Consider the following 27522-nt stretch of genomic DNA (forward strand, 5'->3'; position numbering starts at 1 on the left):
TATAGATATCATTTTTATTTTTTTAATTGTATTAATGAAACATTTTTTCAGTGCATGATTGCTGGATTAGCTGGGCAATCTGTGGCAGCTGGGCAAAGGGCAGCTAACTAATGATTAATGGACAGCTGCTAACAGACACTGCAATGAGTAAATACAACTTCATCTGCTTCTGAGATATATTTGACCAACGGAGGCGATTCTGAAGTCATCAGGACAGTTTGGTTCCTCTAAATGTGATGTAGCTCAGTAGAGGTGGTCATCTTTTCAAATTATTTTGTTGCTATTCTCTATAAACAGGTTTCTGACTTCTGATTGTGTGTGTGTGTGTGTGTGTGTTTGTGTGTGTAAGAGAGAAGCAATCAGTGCTATTGAGATTTTACATTAACAAAACTATTTATTTATCTTGCTTTATGTTAGTTTGGTTGTATAAACATGAATGCATTCTATAATTATTGAAACTAAACAGTTCAATAGTTTTAACCCTGAAAACCTCATTATTGTTGGCTTGATAGCAAGTCATATATTATCTCTGTTATGTTCTGTGTGTGAAAGAACAGATGAAAGCAGTCTTACCTGTCCACAGGTGAATGATGCTCTCAGGTGTGTGGGATGAAGTCCCAAAAGTCATCAGACTGTAGTATCTGCTGAGGGCGGGGCTTAAACGCAAACACCATCATCGGCAGATGTTCAGATCTATCTTTCTGTCTATATGTCTGTCTGTCAGTCCATTTGCCTAAAAGAAGATCTCCTTAAAAGGTGTTTTTTTTTTTTTTTTTTTATGCCACAAACCAAGGGACTTACTCGGAAAGAGGAAGTTAAATCATGCTGGTTTACCATGATGTGATACAGACTGTGTGTGTGTGTCCTGATCTCATTATTTATCATTCAGGCTGGAGCACGGTAAGACAGACTTTTGATATTTATATGTTTTTTTTTTTGTCCCAAAGTCTCTGTTTTTCTTATTTTTTAAACCACATTATCAGTTGTTCGTATGATACTGTACAATTATTCAGTAAAAATCAGTGTCAGCAAAATCGTAAGCTGGGCCAGGTTTTATGTAGATGAAATCTTCAGTCAAGATGAAATGTAAATGATAAAAAATGAATTAGAAAAATGAATTAAAGCATTAAAAAAAATAATAAATAAAAAAATTAAATGATCATTGTTCACTTCTTGATTGATGGCATATATTTACTTCACTATGTGTGACCCTGGACCACAAAACCAGTCTTAAGTGTCAATTGTTTGACATTTAGATGGTGTGTTAGGAGGACATTATTTGGCTCGAGATACAACTATTTTATAATCTAGAATATGATGGTGCAAAAAATATCTAAATATTAGTTACTATAAATCACCTTTAAAATTGTCCAAATTAAGTTCTTAGCTATGCATATTACTAGTCAAAAATTAAGATTTAATATATTTATGGCAAGAAATGTACAATATATTTTCATGGAACATGCTCTTTACTTAATACCCTAATGATTTTTGGCATGAAAGAAAAATCAATAATTTTGACCCATACAATGTTTATTTGGCTAGTGCTAAAAATATATCCAGAGACTTAAGACTGGTTTTGTGCTCATGAGGCACATTTGGTTAGATTATTAAAGTTGTAAACAAAAAAAAAACATAATATTTATATGTTCATTCTCTATGATTGAAGATCCAAGATAAATAAAAGTGGCTCTATTTAAAGTAACATATACATTTTATCGTGTGGAATATAATGGATACAGGTGGCTGGGTTGATCCTTCCAGAACAAACACACGGGTTTTCCAGCCATGATTTTAAATAATTTTAAATATCTACTGCATATTTGTTGTAGTTGTATTGCTGAAGTTTGTTGGAATGGCTGCTACTATTTTGATCTTCCTGCTCTTGATTCATGGTGAGTCACTGCAACTGCTCACTCTGTAGACATTGCGTAGACTCATTTTGCAATCATGTTTTTTTTTTCAAGTATTTCATGTGAACCTGAGGTTAAAATTATATATTTTGATTATATATTGAAGCCTTAAATTAATATAAGCTGTGCTCTTTATGAATTCTGTGTTTCAGCGGTTTCTAGTGCTGATCGGGGTGTGAATTACAGACCTTCACACATCTGTGCACTAAAGCACTCATCAGTGACATTCTACTGCAATTATACATACCCTACTGGACATCAGATCAAGAAAGTGTTCTGGACCAAAACACCTGTTAAAGATGGAAATAAAGAATCAAGTGAAGAAGGAGAGCAACATAAAGATCTGTCTAAGGACCCTGAATACAGTCAGAGGCTTCAGTATCTGGGAGATAAACAGAAGAACTGCACCATCAGACTGAGTCATGTGACACAGAAGGATTCACACATGTACTGTTTCAGATTCATCACTGATGATGATGATAATGATGATGATGATAGCCAGGAACAGACAAGTGATCCAGGAGTGACTCTGACTGTCACAGGTGACTTTGATGAGGTTTCACTCTTCTTCTGTGCATTATGTTGAATAATAATCAGTGTATGACAGCAGCACTAGATATAATGTGTGTGTTGTGTTCAGATCTTCAGGTGGAGTCTCCTGAGACAGTGACAGAGGGTCATAATGTCAGTCTGACATGTAAAAGCAGCTGCGCTCTGACTGACAGAGCAACATTCATCTGGTACAGAAACTCACAGCCATTAACTGAGAGAAGAGACAGAAACAATCAACTCCTGCTGCAGTCAGTCAGAAGAGAGGATGCAGGCAGATACAGCTGTGGTGTACAGGGACACACTTACATCTCTCCTGCTGTTCAGCTCAATGTCACCTGTGAGTACACATTCATTAGTACTTAAAAACACACACACACAAAACCACCAACTGCATATTGTGTTCAAAAAAGATTATTTAAACTGTACCCTCTTTAGATTCACCAAAGAGTGTCTCAGTGTCCATCAGTCCATCTGATATAATAGTGGAGGGAGATTCAGTGACTCTGATCTGCAGCAGTGATTCAAACCCTCCTGCAGAAATCAGCTGGTTTAAAGGAAGAAAGTTTGTAGGATCTGGAAGAATCTACAGCATCTCAAACATCAGCTCTGATCACAGTGGAGAATACAAGTGCAAGTCCAGAAATAAACATGGAGAGAAATACTCTGATGCTGTGACTTTAAATGTTATGTGTGAGTTAAAGATAGTTCAGTAACAGTGACATTTAATCCTTTTTCACCTCAATTTTATCATTATTGATAATGATATTTATGTTTTAGACCCTCCAAAAACAATCTCAGTGTTCATAAATGGATCACGTGAAATAGTGGAAGGAGATTCAGTGACTCTGATCTGCAGCAGTGATTCAAACCCACCTGCAGAAATCATCTGGTTTCAGGAGAATCAAAGCTCCTCTGTTGGATCTGGACAGAGTTTCAGTGCACTACAGAGTGGACACTTCTACTGTGAGGCTCACAATCAACATGGATCTCAGAGATCAGACGCTGTTACTGTCACTGTTAAAGGTAGAGCAGCATTTACTTACATTAATCCTTCTGAATTGAGTCAAACTGATCAATTCTCTCAATCTTTCATCTAGTCTCAGTACTATATTGGAAAATGTCTCAGACAGCCATTGTAGTACCACTTTGTGGAATTGTAGCTGCTGTCATCATTGGATTACTAACCTGGTAAGAGTCAGAGTTTTCTTTTTCATGTTAGTTATGTGGTTTAATATTGTGTGATCTTAACATTTATGATTTTTTTGTTTGTTTGTTTGTCTGTTTTTTTTTTTGTTTGTTTGTTTGTTTTTTTCCAAGCAGCTGTGTAAAAAGAAACATCCTGCAGTCTGAGGTCAGTCAGTTTCACTACAATATGGGCTCAAATACACACTTTGCCCAATAGGGGCGCTGAAGGGAAATATAATGTAATTAAAAATGAATGAGGGAAATATAGCAAATGACTCAGATGAATGATTCATTTACAAATAACTCATAGAGATTACATCATGATTCAGATAAAGTATTGGCATGTCCATGTTTGTAATGATTAAAGCACTGGATTTTCGTTTAATCACTCAAATGCACAACTAAAAACCAACATAGGTTTACTGATGGTTTTTATAATGTTTTGATTTTATTACTCTGATTTTCCATTCTGCTGTCGTTGACTGCTGATGGCAAAACTACTGGATATTTTTCCTATTCTTTTCAGTCCCTCAAGAACAATTATGATGACATAGGCACAATATCTGATTCTAGTCTGTTCTCATATGTGTATGAGAATGTGGTGAGTGTACATCTTCTTATTCAAGCCAAGACAATATCACTATATTTCAAGACCAGTTGTGTTGTCCTTTTTCTCCTGGATCTCATCTCTCTCTCTCTCTCTCTCTCTCTCTCTCTCTCTCTCTCTCTCTCTCTCTCTCTCTCTCTCTCTCCTTCTCTCATGAAGGCTGTTCATCCTTACAGTAAAACACTTGATCCTAAAATAAACATCCCTCTGTATGAGAATGTTACAATTTATGAGAATCTTCCAATTGTGAGTCAATAGAAAATATTATCATGCTATTAAATATCTTATTCTGTAATCTACACTAATGAGCCAATACATTATAATCATCTCTAGTGGCAAGGTGTTGATCCAATGAGGTGGTGATAGAATTCCTAGGGCAGTGGTTCCCAACCTGGGAATATGCTTGTGGTAGGGCTTGGTGCTAACGTTAATGGCAATTAGAGTGATACATTTTTACTCTATAAAATAATAAGAGTTTGAGAAATGTTTTATATAATGTTTAAGTGCAAAGGCAGGTCAAAACAGCGCTATTCATTTGAAACTTGCCACCTTTACAATAGTTAACAATATTTTTATTTTTATTGTAGCAATTACCAAAAATACATTTAATGGGTCAAATCTTGGCCAAATATTGTCCTATTCTAACAAACCGTGCATAAAATGGAAAGATTACTTATTCAGCTTACTGATGATGTATAAATCTAAATTTTGGAAAAAATTGGACCCTTATAACTGGTTTTGTGGTCCAGGGTCACATTTGTGGTAAAACTGTAAGTTATAATACATAATAATAATTAATAAGCCAAAAAACAAAAACAAAAAAACATGGTAACTACAGTTTTACTTTAAAACATGGTTAATTTTTGTAAGGGTCAAAGTTCAAATGGCAGTGCAGCTGATACATTAACTCACAAGATGAAACAGCACTGACAAACAAAAAACTGTGTGGTACAATACAAGGCTTTCCCATCTACAATCACAATCATTTACCATGGATTTACAAAAAATGTGCCATTCACAGCTACCTTGCACAACCTTGCACCCCAAAGAGATGGGGAAGGCGTGGCCTAATTGTTAGAGTGTTGGACTTATAATGCAGAGGTTGTGAGTTTGAGTCTTGGGCCAGCAGGTATTGTAGGTGGGGGGGGGGGGGTGCTGTGAATATACTCTATCAATACCACTGAGATGCCCTTGAGCAAGGCACTGATCCCCCAAATTGCTCCCTGGGTGCCGCAGCATAAATGGCTGCCCACTGCTCCGGGGGTGTGTTTGTGTGCACACACTTGTGATTGGTTAAATGCAGAGAACGAATTCTGAGAATGGGTCAACATTCTTGGCCATGTCACTTTTTCAATTTAAGAGTCCATATTAATTAATCTGTTTCAAATAAATTCACAAAACAACACAAAGTGGAGTCTTAAATCAGTGAGGGTGATTTACAAAATCCTATTTCTTCTTAAAAGAGAAAGAGAAAAAGGAAATATTGGGTCCATACAATCCTGAGATTGAGAGAGGAAGGTATTAAAGAGCAGCAGGATTATCACAGGCGAATCAAAGTTTACTTCAGGATGTCAGTGGCTCAGTTTTATGCTTTGCTACCGATACTGTAGCCAGATATTAAAAAGAAGACAACCAATTTCTGTGAACTCAGTGTGCAAGGATCTTCTCAGTGTGAGAAGTGGATCAACTTGTCAGACGCCACTTTGGATTTTGGCTTTCGCTTGTATGGTGGCTCTGAATTGTCATATATACAGTCTCCAAAATGCTTCAAGAGATAGACTGGATGGTGATGAGATCATTCTCGGGCTGTTTTCTGACTCCTTGTGCAAACAAAAATCTCACTGGATTATTACAATTAAAAGCAAAATGAATGGTTGAAAATGTAAAATGATCTTTGCTATGACACACTACAACAAAGATAGAAATAACTGACTTAAAACCATTATATATATGGACATAATGTAATGGCTCATCAGTGTACACCACTGCAGTATTCTGATTGACTATAATAATTACTAGGGCTGCACGATTAATCGCATGCGATTGTCATGCGTGTCTCATCAGTAAAGATGGTTCTGTGATTAGCGGTAAATGTCCATCAGCTGCTTTCAAATGGAGCCGCACCTAATATACAGAGCCGCAGATCCTTGACAAGCTACGCAATATCGCGTTCATAACCGCATGCGATTAATCTGCGATTATGAACGTGATATTGCACAGCTTGTCAGTGAATTACGGCTTCCCATCACATGTGGACTGACATTGCTCAGAAGTCAGATGTTGGCTGAAAGTGAAAACCCAACCTCTGTTTGGTGTCAAACTCTAGCGTAAATACTCCAAAAACATGACAGTCTTCACTTATTATAAACAAGATTTATTTCTGTCATAAATGTAAAAAAAATCTTATTGAGATTAACAGAGATGTTGATGGTTTATTGAAAATTATAGTTTAGTTTGATGTCACCATTTTGCTGATCAGTACTTAGGAAGTATGAGTCTTTTCAGTGTTAGCGTTCATTTAGCTGCTGTAATTATATCTGTTACAGCAAAAACATTGAGAAAAAGATGTCATTAGATAATGTTGGTTACTGGCTGATATTAAAGATGTCTTAATGTAACAATCTGATCAACTGATTTTACCAGGAGTCTGTTCTACGCTATTAATTTAATATTAGTGACTATAGCAGATGTGTTGCAATACACAGGGTCCTGACAATTTATGTCATTTCATTTTTATCTGATCTTTTTAAACTACATTGTTTTAGAATCACTTCAAACCATAGGATGCTTAGACATACAGAGACCTTAAGAATTAGTGTAAGAATCTCAACAATGGTGACATGCTTCATGCCGCAATGCATTCTGGGTGCTACGGATGAGTTTTGCATGATGTACCCAGAATACATTGCAGCATAAAGCATGTCACCATTGCTGAGATTCATACACTGAATCTTGATGTTTGTGTGGCAAATTTTTTTTAAAATTTTTGAAATTATCTGCTTTAAATTCAACTGGGTGTCAGGTTGTTGACCATTGAGTCACTTTAATAAATAATACTTAACTAACACCACACAGTAGCTTGGGTGAAAACAAGTAATCAGACATATCAATCATCAGCAAGCAAACAGCACCATTGAACCACATATTCGTTTGCTGTTTTAGCCACAATAAAGATGACAGCAGCTAAAAAACAACACCGACAAGTCAAGGGTCAAATTGCACAACTAAAGCCAACACTTACCAGCATTATGGTGACATCAAACCAAGCTATTACTTTTAAACAGACAAATCCACATCTAAACATCCACTTAAATCTTAATTAGAATGTTATGGAATAATGTTCTAATAATGTTATTGATAAACATTTGTAGAATGTTTTTAGAGAACGTTATCCTATCTTTTCAGAGAACGTTCTGGGAACAAAAATAAAACTACCCGCTAAAAACATTGTTAGAACAATCCATGGGAATGTTCTTAGAACATTTTAGAACAAAGAAAATTCTAGCTGGGAAGTGCCGCTCTATTTGAAACCAGGTGGTGGACATTTACTGCTAATCACAGAACCGGCTTTACTGACAAAGACACGCATGACAATCGCATGCGATTAATCGTGCAGCCCTAATAATTACCTTATATACTAAAACAGTAAAACTTTGTAAATGGATCTCTTTTTTGTCTCATTGGTGCAGCCTAACAGGAATATGCTGTAGTGGACGATGGGACACACCAAAATATGTTACAGCCTTAATGCTTTTCTGTGTGGTGGAACCCTGGATGATTGACAGGAGTGTCTGATGATGCTTTACTGGAGAATTATGAAATAATTTAAGACAATGGATGCATGTGGAAGTCAAAAGCTTGTTGCCAGCTAATAATATCATCATGGGAATATGTTGTTGCTTTAAGCAGTGTGTCTTGTTTGACTTTAATTACTTATACATAATAGTCTTTTTTTTTTTTTTTACATTTAACTTTTTTGGATTCATCTTTCATTCAATAAATTATTGGTCTTGATACTAGTAGTGTTATTTAACATTTAATAACATTTCACACAAAAATGTGTTCAAAATGTGAATTCATCCAGTGCAGTGCTCTATTGTCACAATCCAATCGATGCAAGTGACTAAAATAAAGTATTGTTCTATGCTTTATTCTTGTTTGATATGCAATTTCACTCTAAAATACATCACAATATGGAATTGAAGCTAGTTGCACCTTCACTTTAAAATGAATTCAAAATGTAAAAAATAAAAAAAATAAAAAAATAGGTAATCACTGGATATTTACCTTTTGCTGGTCAAGAAGAATCAAATTACCTGTCAAAGAAAGCCTTTTACACTGCTTCCATATTTGTAAAAATCTTAAAAGCTGCTGGTCTCATAAATGTTGTTTTTTACACTTAAATAGTGTTTAAAAAATCATTTATTTTAGGATTGTTCCACTAGTGCATTTGTACAGTCCTGAATATGCAACCGTTTTTATGAAAACCAGCGCTTCTAACAATATAGCTATAGCGATGCAATGACTTTGCCAACTGCTGAGTGGCTCTTTTGTTTAGAAGGCGGGACTTCCATTAGCTGCCATACTGAGAGAAAAGGCCTCATGTTTTATTCCGACAGTTCCTCTTCCTGAGTATGGTGCTCTTCAGTTTCACACAGTTCATCAAAGAATATTGCGGCTTTAAACATTTTCACACTTACCTCAGTAAAAAGGAAACTGTATGGGTGACAATATACAGAGAAAGATGACACTTCTGAGAACAAAACCACTAACAGGCTAAAAGTGTATAGACACTATCTAGCTTTATTATCAGTGCATTGTAAGTTCTGTGTTTATTTAATTTACATTACTTTGAGTTTTATCAAATGCACAGTTATGCAGAATATTGCATATTTTAGTCACAACCAATGTAATGCTTTCCAGTGTTTTACAGTCTGGTGCACACCATGATAGCTAGTCTACTTATTCAAAATAAAGTCAGTTATTAAAGCAGTTTTTTTTGTCTCTTAAGAGCAGGTTCATTGTTATCATTGTTTGCATGCAACTGATTAACTGGTTATATTTCCAAGTGTGAAAACATTATGAGTATCTTTATGGACTAACATCAAGTTTCTTAGATGCTGAACTCTGTTTCTGGTTTTTAGCTGAGGTGTTAAATTTAGTCATGTGGCATTTAGAGTGTGACATCACCAACGCTGGTTTTATCGGGATCATTTATACTGCTATCAGCGGTCATGAGAGTTGATGAAACGGGTAAGAACGTGTTTTTTTATCATTCTGTCAAATATCTTACGTAATGGAGATTGTTTGGGGCTAGTTGTAACAGAGCTGCAGTGGTGGAGCTAGAGTTGTATATTTGGGTTGGCAAAGGCTAAGTCAGGGGTTTCATAGATCATAACAGGAAAGCAGTGTTTTAACCCAACCTGCCATAAAAAAGCATGATTAAATCCTATGATTGCATACTTCACATTATCCCACATTAGTTACATACATACTGTAGCTTCAAACGCTAGGCTGATGAAACGTGGCAACTTTTGGAGCAATTTTGGACAACTTTTTTTGATCAATGTTGCTGGGGCAATTTTCCATTAAGAATAGGTAAAAAAATATATCTGGATATACATGTAGGTCATATATCTCTGATCTCCTTCTGTTCCACTGTAATGCCTCCAGATCAACTAGTAGTCCTCAGTTGACTGTTCCAAGGACACGCTTGAAATCGAAAGGAGGTCGTGCCTTGAACAAGTTGCCAGGGAATATAAGAACTGCAAAAACATATGCTGGTTTTAAGTCTCTTCTTAAAACGTATTTATTTACTGTTGCATATGGACACAAGTAAGCAGAGTGGCATAACTGTAGTTTACTAGGGTATATGTTGCTGTATTCTCGGTTGCCCTTTGACAGCAACATTAATCAAAGTTGCCCTGCAACATTGCTCAAAATTTTTTAAATGTTATTCAGGACACCTAAAACTTCAACTTCAAACAGAGCTGACAGCTTCAGCCTGGAGTGAGAATTAAGAAATAATTAACAACGTGCATACTGTATAATCGTTTTCTCCATTTTTCTAAACTAAATTATGCAGGGAATCCTTTTGTTAATTTTGAAAGTAACAACTGATTTGCATACAAATATTATATATACATTACACACTCACCTAAAGGATTATTAGGAACACCTGTTAAATTTCTCATTAATGCAATTAACTCATCAACCAATCACATGGCAGTTGCTTCAATGCATTTAGGGGTATATTCCTGGTCAAGACAATCTCCTGAACTCCAAACTGAATGTCAGAATGGGAAAGAAAGGTGATTTAAGCAATTTTGAGAGTTGCATGGTTGTTGGTGCCAGACGGGCCGGTCTGAGTATTTCACAATCTGCTCAGTTACTGGGATTTTCACTCACAATCATTTCTAGGGTTTACAAAGACTGGTGTGAAAAGGGAAAAACATCCAGTATGCGTCAGTCCTGCGGGTGAAAATGTCTTGTTGATGCTAGAGGTCAGAGGAGAATGGGCCGACTGATTCAAGCTGATAGAAGAGCAACTTTGACTGAAATAACCACTCGTTACAACCGAGGTATGCAGCAAAGCATTTGTGAAGCCACAACCTTGAGATGGATGGGCTACAACAGCAAAAGACCCCACCGGGTACCACTCATCTCCACTACAAATAGGAAAGAGAGGCTACAATTTGCACGAGCTCGCCAAAATTGGACAGTTGAAGACTGGAAACATGTTGCCTGGTCTGATGAGTCTCGATCTCTGTTGCGACATTCAGACGGTAGAGTCAGAATTTGGAGTAAACAGAATGAGAACATGGATCCATCATGCCTTGTTACAACTAGGCTGGCTGCTGGTGGGGGTGTAATAGTGTGGGGGATGTTTTCTTGGCACACTTTAGGCCTCTTAGTGCCAATTGGGCATCGTTTAAATGCCACGGCCTACCTGAGCACTGTTTCTGACCAAGTCCATCCCTTTAAGACCACCATGTACCCATCCTCTGATGCTACTTCCAGCAGGATAATGCACCATGTCACAAAGCTCGAATCATTTCAAATTGGTTTCTTGAACATGACCAGTGTTGTGGGTAACGCGTTACAAAATAACGCGTTAGAGTACTCTAATTACTTTTTTCCTGAAATTTGTAACTTAACGCATTAGTTTCGTGCGTAAGTAATCAGTAACTTCGTTATTTTTTTAAAAAAAGTAATCCGTTATTTTAAGGAAAGGAAAATCCCGACTGCAGCCTGCTTTTTGTCAGACAGTAGTCCTAGGTCTACTGTGCCACCTGCGGATGTATCAGCGGAGCCGAAGCTCTGTGATCGTAAAGTCAATGGCTGTGATGCGTCTGTGCCCTGCACCTGACCCTGTGTGTGTGTGTGTGTGTGTGTGTGTGTGTGTTTTTTTTTTTTTTTTCGAACTCCCGGCAAGATAGCAGAGAGGACAGCGTTTGGTTTATGGAAGTACGCACATTATTTTCAATTTGTCAACGAAAAAGAAAAGAACATAACGGTAAAATGCACACTCTGCTTTGGTGAAAAGCTTCTGTCGACCGCCAAAAATTCTACCTCAAATTTAACGCTACGTTTTAATCACTACTTTGAAGAGTAAATGTAAGAGGACTGTGTTAAAGCGAATTTAGGCTTGTGACTGTGAGTGACACTTTAATAATAATTAGTTCGGCTATTAAGCGATTTGTCATTTGCCTGTGTGGCAGTGAAGGATTTAATTCGGTCGGTTTGTTATCATTTTTGTTTGACAGGCAGCTGTTAATTTCTGTTGGATCTTTGGCTGGCTGGTTGTTCATCATTTCTAAATGGATTTAAATCTGCAAGCCTGTTTAAGGTTGTGTTTACAAGTAAGCATACTTGTACTTTGATAACTGCATTATTTAAAGTTAAAGAAAAATCAGGAGTTATCTTGTGGTGCTCATAATATACAGTAGCCTAGGCTACCAGGGCTGGGTAACGTTAGGTGCGAATTTTGATTAATAATATGTTCTGTGATAATAAATAAATAAAACGCCATGTGGAATAGCCGATTGCTGACTGTCTTTCCTGTTATTGTTATCCTGCAGTGTTAATTTAGTCGGATGACTGACGTTATTCATTGTCGGGAGTCAAGACCTCTAGGTGCATTTAAAGGGGCCGGGGGCTGTGTCTGTCGTGTGTGAGCCGCTGCAAACGGCTTTTAATTTTTGGTAACGCATGAGTACTCTAACGCGTTACTTTTATGAATAGGTAACGCTGTATCATAACTGATTACTTTTAATTGATGGTAACGTTGTAAACTAACTAACTACTTTCCAAAGTAACTATACCCAACACTGAACATGACAATGAGCTCACTGTACTAAAATGCTCCCCACAGTCACCAGATCTCAACCCAATAGAGCATCTTTGGGATGTGGTGTAACGGGAGCTTCGTGCCCTGGATGTGCATCCCACAAATCTCCATCCACTGCAAGATGCTATCCTATCAATATGGGCCAACATTTCTAAAGAATGCTTTCAGCACCTTGTTGAATCAATGCCACAAAGAATTAAGGCAGTTTTGAGGGTGAAAGGGGGCAAACACAGTATTAGTATGATGTTCCTAATAATCCTTTAGGTGAGTATATATATATATATATATATATATATATATATATATATATATATATATATTGTGGCGGGGTGAGGAACTACACGACAACCGATTGACAGAGAAAGTCCCCGAAGGGTGGATTTATTAAAGATAGGTGCTCTGGGTGAAGGCGGTGATCTCCTGTGGCGCTCCAAGTCCCTCGTGCTCGCTGTGTCCTGAGTGGTGGATCCCGTGCTGTGCTCTCCTTGGTGGGGCTGACGGTCACACGCTGCTCTCTGTAACAGAGGAGGTAAGGGTTAGCGTCTTTGTTGGGAGACATTCCTCACCACTCTGTCTTCCTCCTCTGCCTAAGTAGGCACTGCTTGATGAGCTGCAGGTGCGGCCGCTCAGCCCGTGATGAGCTCGTGCCGGTGATTCCGGTGTGTTGCCAGGGCGACGCTGACGAGCGCTCGGGACGCATGTCACAATATATATATATATATATATATATATATATATATATATATATATATATATATATATATATATATATATATATATATATATATATATGTATATATATATCATATATATTTTTTATTTATTTTATTTTTATTTTTTTTACTAGGGCTGGCAATGTAACACATTAATCAGATTAATTAATTATAGAGAAAAATAACTTAGAAGCAAACTTATCAAAACCGTTAAAAGGCTCAAGAGCCCAAATGAAGCAAATACTGACCACAATTATGTTGACAAAGTTATTTTTTTATTTTCCTCCCAACTGATTTCATCCATGGCTGTGCTTAAAGTCAGGAGGAGAAAAACAGAAGCAGTTAATATGCCTATGAGAGTCTATGTAGGATAACTGTATTGCATGACTGCATTTAACAGCTAATAGAAAGTTTTGCTGTCCCTCTTAAAAATGTTTATTTACCGCACTGCATAAGAAAAATACATAATAATTGTAATAAATTCTCAGCCAAGCGGGGCGAAGGGCGGAATCGCAGGGGATCAGTGCTGTCATGAGACGAGACCTCCGATAACTGATGAGCTGGGACGTGAAAACTGCACGTGAAAATACCGTCAAATCCAGTAGCGGAAGCCGGTGAGAACTTGAATAATTTGTTTCATTTCTGTGAATGGAAGAGAAGACGCCGATTTAGCGGTTGATACAGGACCAGTTTGTGGCGCAGGAAATCTCTCTGTGCTCCGCGCAGCGTGGAGAAATTCCATGACCTACTTTTCTTTAACTGATATTTACTCAACGGTTTCGTGTTAAATGTGTTTCTGTGTACCAAATATCGACGTTATTATGACACTGGCATGTTAATTTGCTTATATTTGTTTGTATTTTACCAAATAAGGGGTTACACTCTAAAACATCAAGAGTACAAAACATACACACACGCACACACACATACACACAGACACAAACGCAAACACAGACTCACTGACACACTCTCACATATAAACTTGTGTGACTGTAATGGCAAAATTGAGCCATAACTCAAATAAGACGTTGAATATATATATATATATATATATATATATATATATATATATATATATATATATATATATATATATATATTGTGAGTGCAAATACATTAAAGAGTCTTGTTCAATTTCTGTAAGAAATAAGATTAAATAGCAACAAATAAGAACCTGATCATGTGATCTTAAGTTGCAATAGCCTGTTCTGACGAAATTTCAGTCAAATAATGTTATACGCACAAAGAAAATTTTGGATTTGGTACTTGTTGAAGTCGCTAACAATAAAACTTACAATAAAACCAGCAGATTTGCAAACTATGAAAGACAGGAATTTGGACAAAAGGCTTGCCTGACATCACTTTTCCTTTAGATATTTGTTATGATTTACGGAGTATAAAAGTTCATGCTGCCTTTAAATGTAAGCTTGGTCAACTTGAAATATGAAGTTAGTGAAAACTAAACTTAAGATTTTTAGGCAGAAACACTAACTCTTTTTTTATACTCTGCGACTGCGCTAATGAGTTGGAGACTGAAGTTTCCATTATATTTTAGAAGAGGTCATGGTTGCATTGTTTTTTTTTTTTGTTTGTTTTTTTTTTTTTTTTTTACAGAACAAACCAAGCACAAATGAATGGAAGCAGTTTTGAGGAATTTCAATGGCGTGGGGTGGAGAGTGACATCCCAAAAATTATGTTTAATATTCAAAAAACAAACCAGCACAAACGTTAGTTTTTGTGGCACAAATCGGCACAGTTGTAGCACAAACAAATGGCATAATTGTGGTGATTATTTGTATTTATGGAGTGCCAACATCACAGAGATGTGCTGCGTAACCCTTTCTGCTGAGGAATAGCAGTGGTAATATTCAACAGACTTTCATACCCAAGACTTGAAATTGTGTATCTATACAGAAAGAGGTATTTAAATGTGTGACAACTAGCCCCAGTGTAAACACTGTAGACACTAGCAATGCACTGAACTCAGTTAAGGAGCTTTATAACAGTTTCTGAACATGAAATGACAAATTTGTTTCATGCTGACTTTAAAGCTGAAAAATATGTGCATTTATTGTAGGTGTTGCTATGATGATGTCAGTCAGAATGGCTCCTCCTCTTTCTCTGATCTTTCTGCTCGTGATTCACAGTGAGTCTCTGCAACAGAAACACTTTTTTTGCACACTGCATTTTAATGCACAAGCTGCTGCTAATTTATTCAGTGTGTTTTTTATTAAGGGGCTTATAGTGAGACAGAGCATGTGGATTACATCCCTCTACACATCTGCGCTCTAAAGAACTCGTCAGTGATAATGAGCTGCAGTTTTACATACCCTACTGGACGTGAGATCATTAAAGTGTTCTGGACCAAAACAAAAGATAAAAATGCTGATTATGAGTATCCAAATCTTTCTGAGGACCCTGAATACAGTCAGAGGCTTCAGTATCTGGGAGATAAACAGAAGAACTGCACCATCAGACTGAGTCATGTGACACAGAAGGATTCACAGATGTACTATTTCAGATTCACAACTGATCAACCTAATGTGAAATGGCTTGGTGTTCCAGGAGTGACTCTGACTGTCACAGGTGACTTTGATGAAGTTTCACTCTTCTTCTGTGCATTATGTTGAATAATAATCAGTATATGACAGCAGCACTAGATATAATGTGTGTGTTGTGTTCAGATCTTCAGGTGGAGTCTCCTGAGACAGTGACAGAGGGAGATTCAGTCCGTCTGACATGTAAAAGCAGCTGCGCTCTGACTGACAGAGCAACATTCATCTGGTACAGAAACTCACAGCCATTAACTGAGAGAAGAGACAGAAACAATCAACTCCTGCTGCAGTCAGTCAGAAGAGAGGATGCAGGCAGATACAGCTGTGGTGTACAGGAACACACTTACATCTCTCCTGCTGTTCAGCTCAATGTCACCTGTGAGTACACATTCATTAGTTCTCTTTAATAACTTATTAAGTTCATGTTTGGAGCTACACTTCATATTTTTGTTCTCTTAAGACCCACCAAAGAATGTCACAGTGTCCATAAATGGATCTGGTGAAATAGTGGAGGGAGATTCAGTGACTCTGATCTGCAGCAGTGATTCAAACCCTCCTGCTCTGAACTTCAGCTGGTTTAAAGGAGAAATGTTTGTAGGATCTGGAAGAATCTACAGCATCTCAAACATCAGCTCTGATGATAGTAAAAAATACAAGTGCAAGTCCAGCAATGAACATGGAGAGAAGTACTCTGATGCTGTGACTTTGAATGTCATGTGTGAGTTAATCATAAAAAAAGATAATTCTCTGTTTGACCCAGCCCTCTTTAGTTTTATATTTTAAGTTTGTGTCAGCATCTTAATTAATTTGGTGATTGTTAATAGACCCTCCCAGAAGTGTCACAGTGTCCATCATTCAGTCTGGTCAGTTTTTGGAAGGTGATTCAGTGACTCTGATCTGCAGCAGTGACTCAAACCCTCCTGCTCTGAACTTCAGCTGGTTTCAGGAGAATCAAAGCTCCTCTGTTGGATCTGGACAGAGTTTCATTGCACTACAGAGTGGACGCTTCTACTGTGAAGCTCACAATCAACATGGATCTCAGAGATCAGATGCTGTTACGGTCACTGTTAAAGGTAGAGCATCTAATTTACTCTTTCTTAAGTAAGCAAACTAATCTGTTCTAGTGTTTTACTCTTGTCTCTGTTGCAGGACGTCTGATGACATTACACATATCTATGGTTTGTGGAGCTTGTGGAGCTGCAGTTTTCATCATCACGATGCTGATTTTGTACGATATGTTTGTATGGTAATATGCAATGTCTGTAAATGATTGAGAAGAGAGACTTCATGATGGTCTATTTCCACACTTATAGCTACTCACTCAGGTATTGAATAAGGAAGGCTGTAGCTCTGTTCATTGCTGGGGTAAACAATCTGGTTACTAAAAATAACCTTGGCTCCCCTACGGTTATTGGAATGAGAACTGTGTTTACCACACTATGGGGAAACTCAGTTTTCTCTGAATATTGTAATATAACTCTTCTGTTTAAATTAGATTAAGCCTTAAAGTTTTGCATAATTAAGGACATGGCCACTTGAGTGACAGGTCTATTGCCTGCTTGTTGAGATAAGTGGGCGTGGTTTCAGAATTTCTAATACCCTGCAAACGGCGAGCGGGAATCGCTCGTAACTTCAAGCGGAGGCGTGTATTAATTCTTCTTAACTCTGACATGCTCATGGGCATCTGACCAAAATTCTATGAGGCTCCGCACCCAATAGTATGTTCCTGCACAACCGGAGGCTGCAGATTCAGGACTGCAGATCTGGGCCGCAGTTCTAGGACCCTAGTTTTTCGTGACAGCGCCACCTACCATACTGGCCAATATAGCGATGGCTGCAGTTTCAGGAACGCAGTTCTAGTATCCTGTTGGTTTAGTTTGCAGTCACGTTACTTTGTATATAGTATCAATATATTAATCTCAGTAGCATGTTTTTAAATGTGATTTTTGATTCAAAATGCAGCAGAGTTAAATTACTAAGTGTGCTTTGAGTCACAATTTTAAATTTAAACATGAATTTACACAAAAAATAAATGATATATCAATTTTGTAAAATTGATGTATATCAATGTTAAAACAATTGTAAAAAATGAAGAACCTTAAAAGTCTTGAATTATACAGTATATTGATTCACTTCCTTAAGGTGAATTAGCTCATTATCAGGTAAGTTAAAGTTGGAATCAGCTTATGGAGTCACTAAATTACAGCCAATATTTTAAAAGTTGTTGAGAGGCAAGACAAGACACAAGAATCATTCAAGAATGTTTATTTATATACATATATACATACATACATACATATATATATATATATATATATATATATATATATATATATATATATATATATATTATAGTTCAGACCAAAAGTTTAAAGTTCAGTTCACTAAACTATAGTTCAGACCAAAAGACCAAAATATATATATATTATAGTTCAGACCAAAAAAAAAGTTCAGACCAAAAGTTTGGACACACCTTCTCATTCAAAGAGGTTTCTTTATTTTCATTACTATGACAGTCACACTGAAGGCATCAAGGGCTATTTGACCAAGAAGGAGAGTGATGGGGTGCTGCGCCAGATGACCTGGCCTCCACAGTCACCGGACCTGAACCCAATCGAGATGGTTTAGGGGTGAGCTGGACCGCAGACAGAAGGCAAAAAGGGCCAACAAGTGCTAAGCATCTCTTAGGGAACTCCTTCAAGACTGTTGGAAGACCATTTCAGGTGACTACCTCTTGAAGCTCATCAAGAGAATGCCAAGAGTGTGCAAAGCAGTAATCAATGCAAAAGGTGGCTACTTTGAAGAACCTACAATATGACAAATTTTCAGTTGTTTCACACTTTTGTTATGTATATAATTCCATATATAATTCCACATGTGTTAATTCATAGTTTTGATGCCTTCAGTGTGAATCTACAATTTTCATAGTCATGAAAATAAAGAAAACTCTTTGAATGAGAAGGTGTGTCCAAACTCTTGGTCTGTACAGAATGTACATGTCATTTTTGTGACAACATCACAACAGCACCAAAGTGAACCCCTTTTCCCTTTTCCATCAGTTGCTGCATGGATAGAACGGCTGTAGGCTTCAACTCTAAAGAAAGAGAGAGCAAGAGACAGAGAGAGATAAATAAGAAACATTTGTTTAACATATTCAACTGGAATATATTTATATATATATATATATATATATATATATATATATATATATATATATATATATATATATATATATATATATATATATGAAAAGTGAAAGTCCTTGCAGCATGTGGTGCATCTCTTCAATTCGGGCAGGGATCTCCCTTTTTGGATTGTTATATCTATCTTGGAAAAGAGAGAGTGTACTTGTTAGAATATTTTGAGATCATGAAAATATCCCTAGTGCCTTTTTTAATCATCTGTCCTACAATGAGCCTAATTGAATCCATAAAATCCCTTCATATTGGCCATGCAAAACATGACAGAAACTAACACATGATAGCAATGTATAACTGTATGTGGAGTAGACCTGCAGATTAGGCCAAATTGTAACAAACTATTAAAATTGCCAAATGCCTAATTTATCATTGCAAAATAATGCCAAAACAACAGGCTAACACATACTGCAACTAGGCAGTCAGTGCAGTTTAATTATGAAATATATTTTATACATAAATATGGTAAAACAACGACTATTAAGCCAGTATTCACACTAATACATTAAGCTGCAGGTAAATCTTACAAACCTTACAACAACCATGCTCTTGTCATCTGATAAGTTTAATTAATGTGCAGGCTAGATTCACTTATAATACTTCTAATTATACTTCCTTTAATTAGTGTTGATCCAGTACAGTAGGTGGCGCTGTCACAAAAATACTAGGGTCCTAAAGCTGCGGTCACAGAATTGCGGTCCTGTAACTGCAGCCTCCGGTTGTGCAAGAATACCCTTCTCTCCGCACGTCCTCACTACTCCAAGTTTGTCCACGAGCTCATCATAGGTGTGCAGGAATGGCCTGCATGTGCCACATTTGCAAATGGCGCTAGAAATATGATACACAAATATGAACAAATCAGGCTCCATTATTCAGAGAAAACTGATTTTCAGATTTTTAAATGTAATGTGAGTGAACTGTACAAAAAGGGAACCGTGTAGATGCACCAGAATTCGTCACATTCAAAACAGCCCACCCAATAAAGAAATGTCACTGGTTCAAAATCATAACTTAAGACAAGTTCTGATTGGCTGTAATTGTGTTGGTCTTTGCAGATGGTTAAAAAACAGAAATTGTGCACAAAATGCTCAGGTGAGAAAAAAAAAAATATATATGTAGATGACTTTATCTGTTGAGTTTGTAGACGTTACTTATATTCTCTCTATTGTTTGTTTGTTTGTTTTAACGGCAAAGATGTATCATGATGGACAAGCTTGCGATGCTGAAATGACTAATCCTCTGTATGAGAATGTAACTGTAAGTATTTTAGCTAAAGATTTCCTATAAAATACTATACTATCCTCAACGTTGGCCAAAAATACATTAAACACTCTTCAATGTCAGGGTAAAAATATAAAATGTCTAACAAATATAGACATTTAAATGATACAGTGCTGAATATATGTACTTTGTCTCTTCCTTCACAAAGGCTGCTCAACATGGCTCTAATACCTGTAAACCTGAACCGAACTCTTCTGTGTATGAAAATATTCCAGTAAGTACATAGAGACAAAATACAATCTAGTAGCCTTTCCTAATGACTGTTCTCATTATTTTAATGTATTTTTTTTTTCTTTTTCTTTTTTTTTTTTTTTTTTATGAAGACACGAAGAAGATGAAGTAGTGTTCTGGGACCACAGAAAGGTGTACAGCTTTTATAAATCTCTTTGTGGGTATAGACCTGGAGATTTCATGATATGGTTGAAGTAATTTGCAGATCATATGAGTTCAAATAGCAGTTAAAAGTTAATGAATTGTAAAAGTGTCTAATCACTTAACCCTTTGATATTGTTCATTTTTTGAGTTGCACTTATGTTGTCCGTGGTCAGAAGTAAACAGACACCCGAAATGTAACATTATTTTTTTTTTTTTCAGTAAAATCAATGTAATACATTTTTGTTCAATTTAGTTTTTTTAATGCTGATTTGAAATATCAGTTTTGAATTAACATGAACACAGAGAAAGACATTTTATTACACATAACATCAAAGTAAAAAAAAAGTATATATATATTCAACCTCTTATTTGAATTATGGCTCAATTTTGCCATTACACTCGCATCAAGTTTATTTTTGTGTGTGTATATGTGAGAGTGTGTACAGTAAGTGAGTCTGTGTTTGAGTTTGTGTCTGTGTGTGGGTATTTTTTGTACTCTTGATGTTTTAGGGTTTAACCCCTTTTTATAATGTCTGTGTTTTTACTGCATTGTGTTAATGTGTCAATTATTGATTTTATTTCCCACATTTGCAGAAAAATGCTTTGTGTTACAGTCACATAGTTCTTATACTGTATGTTTGTCTGTGGGGTGGGAGGGTGGTGTGTGTCTATTTTGCACTCTTGATATTATAGAGAGTCACTCCTTCATTGCTGTGAACATTTTGTTTTCCACGTAATAAATGATTTGTATTTCTGTACACATAATTTCTATAATTGTATATTGTATACACACACACAAAAAAAAATAATAATACAAATAATCTTTGTATTTTTGCATATTTCCCATTTTTTTTGTAATGGAAGAAATTTTAGTCCGAAAAAAAAAAAACATGTTATTTATTTTTTTATTCTTTTATTTATTTTTGTTTACCACCATTTAGCTTTTTCGAATCAAGTCCATGATTTTATATTTGTGTGTGTGTGTGTGTGTGTGGGGGGGGGATTACATAGTGACCGAGTTTCATACCTTTCCAATGACGTAGCCATTTTCAAATTTATTATTAGTATTATTATTTATGCTTTATATCATGTTTAAAGCCTAGTTCATTAGGCCGCCTGTAGCTGATCAGTTGTGCACATTTCTATCAGAACAGTATAACAAATATTAAACAGCATTACATTTAGAGACTTCTGGAGAGAAAAAAAAAAGATTGTTTTATTATTATAATTATATAATTATATAACTAATGTATTTAACACTCTTGAAGTGTTCAGGTCATTTTGACCCAGAGAGAATTGTCTTTCTCCTGAAAAGTTACTTAACCCTTTCGAGTCTATTAACGCATATATGCGTTTTGAGTCATTTTCTCCTGATAACCCCGAAAAGAACTTAAATTACACTCTCAGTTTTAATCGTACAGATAAGAGCAATACATCAATCGAATCTTCAAACAAGAAGTACTGACTTTGTTCACACAGGGTATAACTACTTCAATCGCAAAAATTGTTAATTTACATAATAAATATATTTTTAAAAATTAAAACTTGATACACTTCTGGTGTTCCTGGTCAAAAATAACCGTCCTACAAAAAAAAAAATAGCTTATAAATATCTTGTTATGCAAAATTATCACTTAACATTGGTATCAGTCTTTTTGTCAGTTTGTTTTTCTTTCAATTATTTGTGGAACAAATGTTTTCTAGGCTTCATTAATCTTAGCTGACGTACTTCAGGTTTTGAGTGAAAAAAAAAAACTTATTTGTGGATAATTTTGTCAATATTAATTAAAATATTTAAATATATATATATATATATCTGCACAGTTTTTCACACTCTTAACCAAGAATCATGCTATAAATAGCTTTTATTTTATACAAAAAAAAATAGCTTATAAATCTAATTTTATGATAAATTAGCAACAAATATTGGAATCGATCTCTTTGTCTGCTTGTAGTCTTTCAATTACAACTGGTTTTGTGTTTATTTATGGAACAAATGTTTTGTAGGCCTCATTAATCTGAGTTTACATACAAAAAAAATATTTATGGATAATTTTGATAATATTAAATATTTATTTATTTATTCACACCTAGCTCACAGAGAAAACTGTATTATTGTTTCATTTAGAGACTCGTGATGGATTCGAGAACAAGGCCACTGACAGAATAAAAAGTTTTTATGTTCTGAAATGGTGAATCACAGCATATTGCAGTCACTGCATTACCATCCTGATATCCTAATATCGATGCATTACCATCCTGTGTTTCACAATCCTGGGTCCATTAGTTCTCAAACCATAATGGCTGGTTTGCAAATTCAAATTATAGTTATTCAAGCAATGTGTTCTTTGTCTCTCAGGCACAGGATCCTTGTCATCTCCAACTGCATGCAATTGATTCCATTAAGATATTTCCAAGTTTGAAAACACAACAGGAGCAGCTTTATGAGCTAAAATAAAATGTATCTCAGTTTAACTTTCATTGGCCTTCATGTCATTTGCTAAAACACTTCTTCTGCTTTATCACTACTAGTTAAGGTGTCAGAATCATATTGAAATATAATATGTTAATCACGAGACATTTAGAGTCTGAAAACACCAGTGCTGGTTGTTGGTATCAGTTTGATCATTTTTGTAGGACTGTGTTGGTGAAATGGGTAAGTGCTCTGTCAAATACCTGATGTATTGGAGATTGATTTGGGGCTAGTTGTCACAGGACTGTCTGTCAATAACTATAAGTTTTAAAGTCAACAGCAAACATACTTATTTTCAGTTGCAGAGGTTCTGTAAGTATATCCAGTACAAATAATCCTCTTTAACAACAGATAACTATATAATGAATCATAGACCATATATGATAAACTTTCTTAACATACCAAATTGTCTATAGGCAGTGAAGTATTGCAATATTTACATTTTTGCCTTATAAAACATAATAAAAAGACACACAAAAAAAGTTCAACATTTCAAATGCAGAAATACAGTAATCCGCTGTAAGCTTGTTGTAGTTGTAGACCTAGTGATTGAGGGAGGGCAGTGGGCAGCTGGTGGTCTTTTGGACTGTACTGATAACACTTGGGACAGCAGCTTTTCTTGCTGGTGGTTTGGTCTGAGGATCCTCAGGATGAGGATGGGAGCCCAGGTGAGAACAGTAGAGATGTGTTGTGTTCTCCTGTATGCTGGGTTTATGAGTAGAGGCATTACAACCAGGGGAAAAGTGGACAGTGCGCATAGGACTGAGAAGCTGAGAGGACCCACTACAAAATATCTGGCAATGGTGAGAAAAAAGCTGGGTAGGAATGGCTTTACAAGTTTTTACAAGTTTTTTTTACACCTCTGACACCTGCCAGAAACAATCCATGGAGAGCCAAGTGTCCCGGATATCTCCTTTGCTATATTAAGTAAGTGCAAAAAAAATCACTCAAGGTCTGCTTAAGATGTAGTTCTATGCACTGTAAATATATATATATAATAAAAAAATAAAAAAAAAAGTTTTGTCAACTTAAAAAATAAGGCAACTTATTGCAAGCACTTTTTTGAGTAAACTTAACAAACGGGGACTTAAGTCCACCCAACTCAAAATAATAACTTAATATCACAAGTTGTCACAACATAAATAGGCATGTTAACCTAAAAAATATCAGAACAAAATATTTTTGTTTACTGAACACAAGGCCTATTATCTATAAGCATAAAAAAAGATAAAAGTGACATGACATTCAGCCAAGTATGGTGACCCATAGCCAGAATTCATGAATCAAATATCCACATTTAAACCTCTGTTAATTCTCAGTAAGAGCTTCTCTAGATGTTTGACAGAAATAAAGTCACAGAACCTTGTAAGGAGGATCTATGAACGTCTATATCGGATGTACAGAAGACATAAAAACATTTTTAAAAAATACATAAAAACATTCTGTCTCCTCTGTGGACGTCTTTTCAACATCTGCAAAGACATAAAAAGAAGTCTACTGGACGTAACTTTGCCCAGTGGGTTAGGTTGATGTTAAAATACGTAATATAGTAATAGTTCCTTTAAAAACAAACAAAAATGTTAAATAAATCTGACTCATGCCACAAGACTGCTAATGTATTAAGGTATAATTAACACTGAATTTATTTAACATGCATTATGTAACATGTGTTGATTTCAGTCTAAAATGCATTGAGTAAAGAAGTTAATATACAAGACTTGGTGCTTTGGACACAAACTTTCAATAATAAAAAAAAAGTTGTTTGACCCATGTTATGGTCTTTTATTTATTTAGACTATTTGAACAATATGAAGTCGTGGCCTAGTGGTTAGAGAGTTTGACTCCTTACCCTAGGGTTGTGGGTTCGAAACTTGGGCTGGCAATACCATGATTTAGGTGTCCTTGAGCAAGGCACTGAACCACCAACTGCTCCCCGGGTGCTGCAGCATAAATTATGAACACTGCTCTGTGTTCACAGTGTGTGCGTGCACTTTGGATGGGTTAAATATAGAGCATGAATTCTGAGTATAAGTCACCATACGTGGCTGAATATCACTTTTCACTTTAAATTTGTGTATGCTTATAGATAGTGATGGGAAGATGAAGCCTCATGAAGCTTTAAACTTTTCAGCCAAGTGGTTCACAAAAGGGTTAATTTCCGGAAACTTAATTTGCTCACAATACCACCTGGTGGCCAACAAGTGTAAAACAAGCAGATATATTACAGACAGAGGTGTAAAGTCCAGGGCTCAGAAAGTAAAATTCATGCCATATTTTTGATCGACCCATGAACTCAGCAGCTGATTTCACCAGAGGAGGAACCAAGTCATTCCTTTCAAGTCACAAATGAGTCTCAAGGTAAATCCCAAGTCCTAAAAGAGTTAAAGTTAGTGAGATAATTAGGTGACTAATTAAATGATGATTATGCATTAGTGATTAACACCTGCTGTTATTGAGAATTACAGAGGATCGGATGATTTATTGGTTAAAATGATGCCACCATCATGGAGATCAGTGTTTTCTTTAGTTGGGCTCTTGACCCTTTTAATAATTCAAAATTTGCTTTTAAACACTTGCAGTTTTGTTACATAGTAAATATTAACAAATTGCTGTATTAAAAGCTTGAAATAGCAAATTAAATTGCCCTTTTATCATTTAAAACATTCAAACATTTAAATGACCTTCATGAGGGTGTCTCTCTTTGGTTTGTTACATGATGTTCAGCTATTACTGAGCTACAACAAAAGTCCAATTAAACAAATATTATTGTAATGCTTAAATATGGGGGGGGGAGGATTTTTTAGAGATGTGTTGTGTTGTTTTTTTTCTGTACAGAAAAATTGTACAGGCTCAGGATTTTAGACATGAGCACTTATCATATGATCCTCAACAGTGGTTACAATAATTATTCATGCTACAGTGCATGATGGGAGTTTTTTGTACAATGGTTTTACCCAGCATGCACTTCAGCTTGAAGCATTTTGTTGACTGTCACCATTGTTGAGATTTATATGCTGGGTCATGATGTCTGTGCGTCTTATTAGGAAAAGGTTTCAAAAATGTGTATGCATTACATTTCAAATTAATTATCACTATTAAACAACAGTTCATTTGTATGTAGCAGTTCCACAATGTAGGTTATTTAAAAACTGAACATATTTTAAATGAAATTATTTTAATTTTTTAAGAAATAAACAGGCTGATGCCTAATAATTATTTCATCGTATAAAAGCAGCTAGTAATGGTTTTCTGCACTGATTGCACTGCTTTATAACAGAACATGTACTTTTGCAGAGAAATATCTAACCCATGAAGTCAAAGGTCAAGAGCCCAACTGAAGCAAACACTGATCTCCATGATGGTGGCATCATTTTAACCAATAAAACATCAGCATCTGATCCTCTGTAAGGCACAATAATGGCATTTGTTCATCAATAATGCACAATCATCATTTAATTAGTATCTTAATTATCTCATTGACTTTAACTATTTGATGTCTTGGGATTTGACTAGACTAGTTTATGACTTGAAAGGAATGACTTGGTTCCTCCTCTGGTGAAATCAGCTGCTGAGTTCATGACTGGAACAAAAATATGGCAGGACTTTTACTTTCTGACCCCTGGACTTAACACCTCTGTCTGTAATATATCTGCTTGTTTTACACTTGTTGGCCACCAGGTGGTATTGTGAGCAAATTAAGTTTCCAGAAATTAACCATTTTGTGAACCACTTGGCTGAAAAGCTTAAAGCTTCATGAGGCTTCATCTTCCCATCACTAGCAATTACTTTTATGTTGCCAGTTTTTTTTTTTTTGTTTTTTTTTTTTTACTGTAGCATAGAGTTTGGTGCGTTTTTCCCTAATAATTTGGGCAATATCTTTAAAATGGCTTTATTTCTCTGTATAAAAAAAAGAAAGATTTGTTGAAGTTTTTGCACTTTTTTTAAATTAGAATAATTTGTATTAATTTGAGGGTCTTTGTTTGGCAGCCATGCCTAACAGTGAATTGCTGTGTTTATATATATATATATATATATATATATATATATATATATATATATATTTTTTTTTTTTTTTTTTTTTTTTTTTTCTACAGTGGACAGCAATATGTTTAGAGGTACACTGTACAAACAAAACTGATAACCAAAAGATATTTTCATTGGGTCAGTGTTAGAGGAAATCCAGATAAGGAACAATTTGATTAGTCTTCCCCCAAACAGGTACACAGCAAAGTCTCCAGTGTTAATTTAACACTCTGAGTGTGGACACCTATAAACACTGAAGCAGTTTTAAAAGTAACACTGAAGCAGAGTTGAGGTTAAT

General features: G+C 35.8%; 2 protein-coding genes across 3 annotated transcripts; both read left to right on the forward strand.

The window, feature by feature from the left end:
* Positions 1-878: 878 nt before the first annotated feature.
* Positions 879-8548, forward strand: LOC113079240 (B-cell receptor CD22-like; the record flags this gene model as incomplete). The annotated part of the gene is made up of 11 exons (XM_026251455.1): positions 879-900; positions 1833-1895; positions 2066-2455; positions 2554-2802; positions 2901-3155; positions 3243-3488; positions 3563-3653; positions 3783-3816; positions 4177-4251; positions 4417-4503; positions 7947-8548. Coding segments are annotated over 11 exons (1533 nt in total), but the record flags the coding sequence as incomplete, so codon positions are not given.
* An 832-nt stretch (positions 8549-9380) lies between these two features.
* On the forward strand, positions 9381-21527 carry LOC113079250 (B-cell receptor CD22-like). Of its 2 annotated transcripts, none has more exons than XM_026251474.1 (11): positions 9381-9510; positions 15398-15466; positions 15556-15906; positions 16005-16253; positions 16336-16593; positions 16700-16948; positions 17025-17103; positions 20128-20164; positions 20267-20329; positions 20502-20567; positions 20677-21527. In XM_026251474.1, exons 1-11 carry the CDS (start codon positions 9492-9494, stop codon positions 20689-20691), a joined length of 1455 nt encoding a protein of 484 aa, XP_026107259.1. In that variant the 5' UTR covers positions 9381-9491; the 3' UTR covers positions 20692-21527. The 2 variants fall into 2 exon arrangements, with proteins under 2 accessions (XP_026107259.1, XP_026107260.1); XM_026251475.1 differs by lacking the exon at positions 9381-9510 and adding an exon at positions 13617-13934.
* Positions 21528-27522: the final 5995 nt, after the last annotated feature.

This window comes from Carassius auratus, unplaced genomic scaffold (genome assembly GCF_003368295.1).
Source record: "Carassius auratus strain Wakin unplaced genomic scaffold, ASM336829v1 scaf_tig00027515, whole genome shotgun sequence".
Classification (NCBI taxonomy): Eukaryota; Metazoa; Chordata; class Actinopteri; order Cypriniformes; family Cyprinidae; genus Carassius; species Carassius auratus.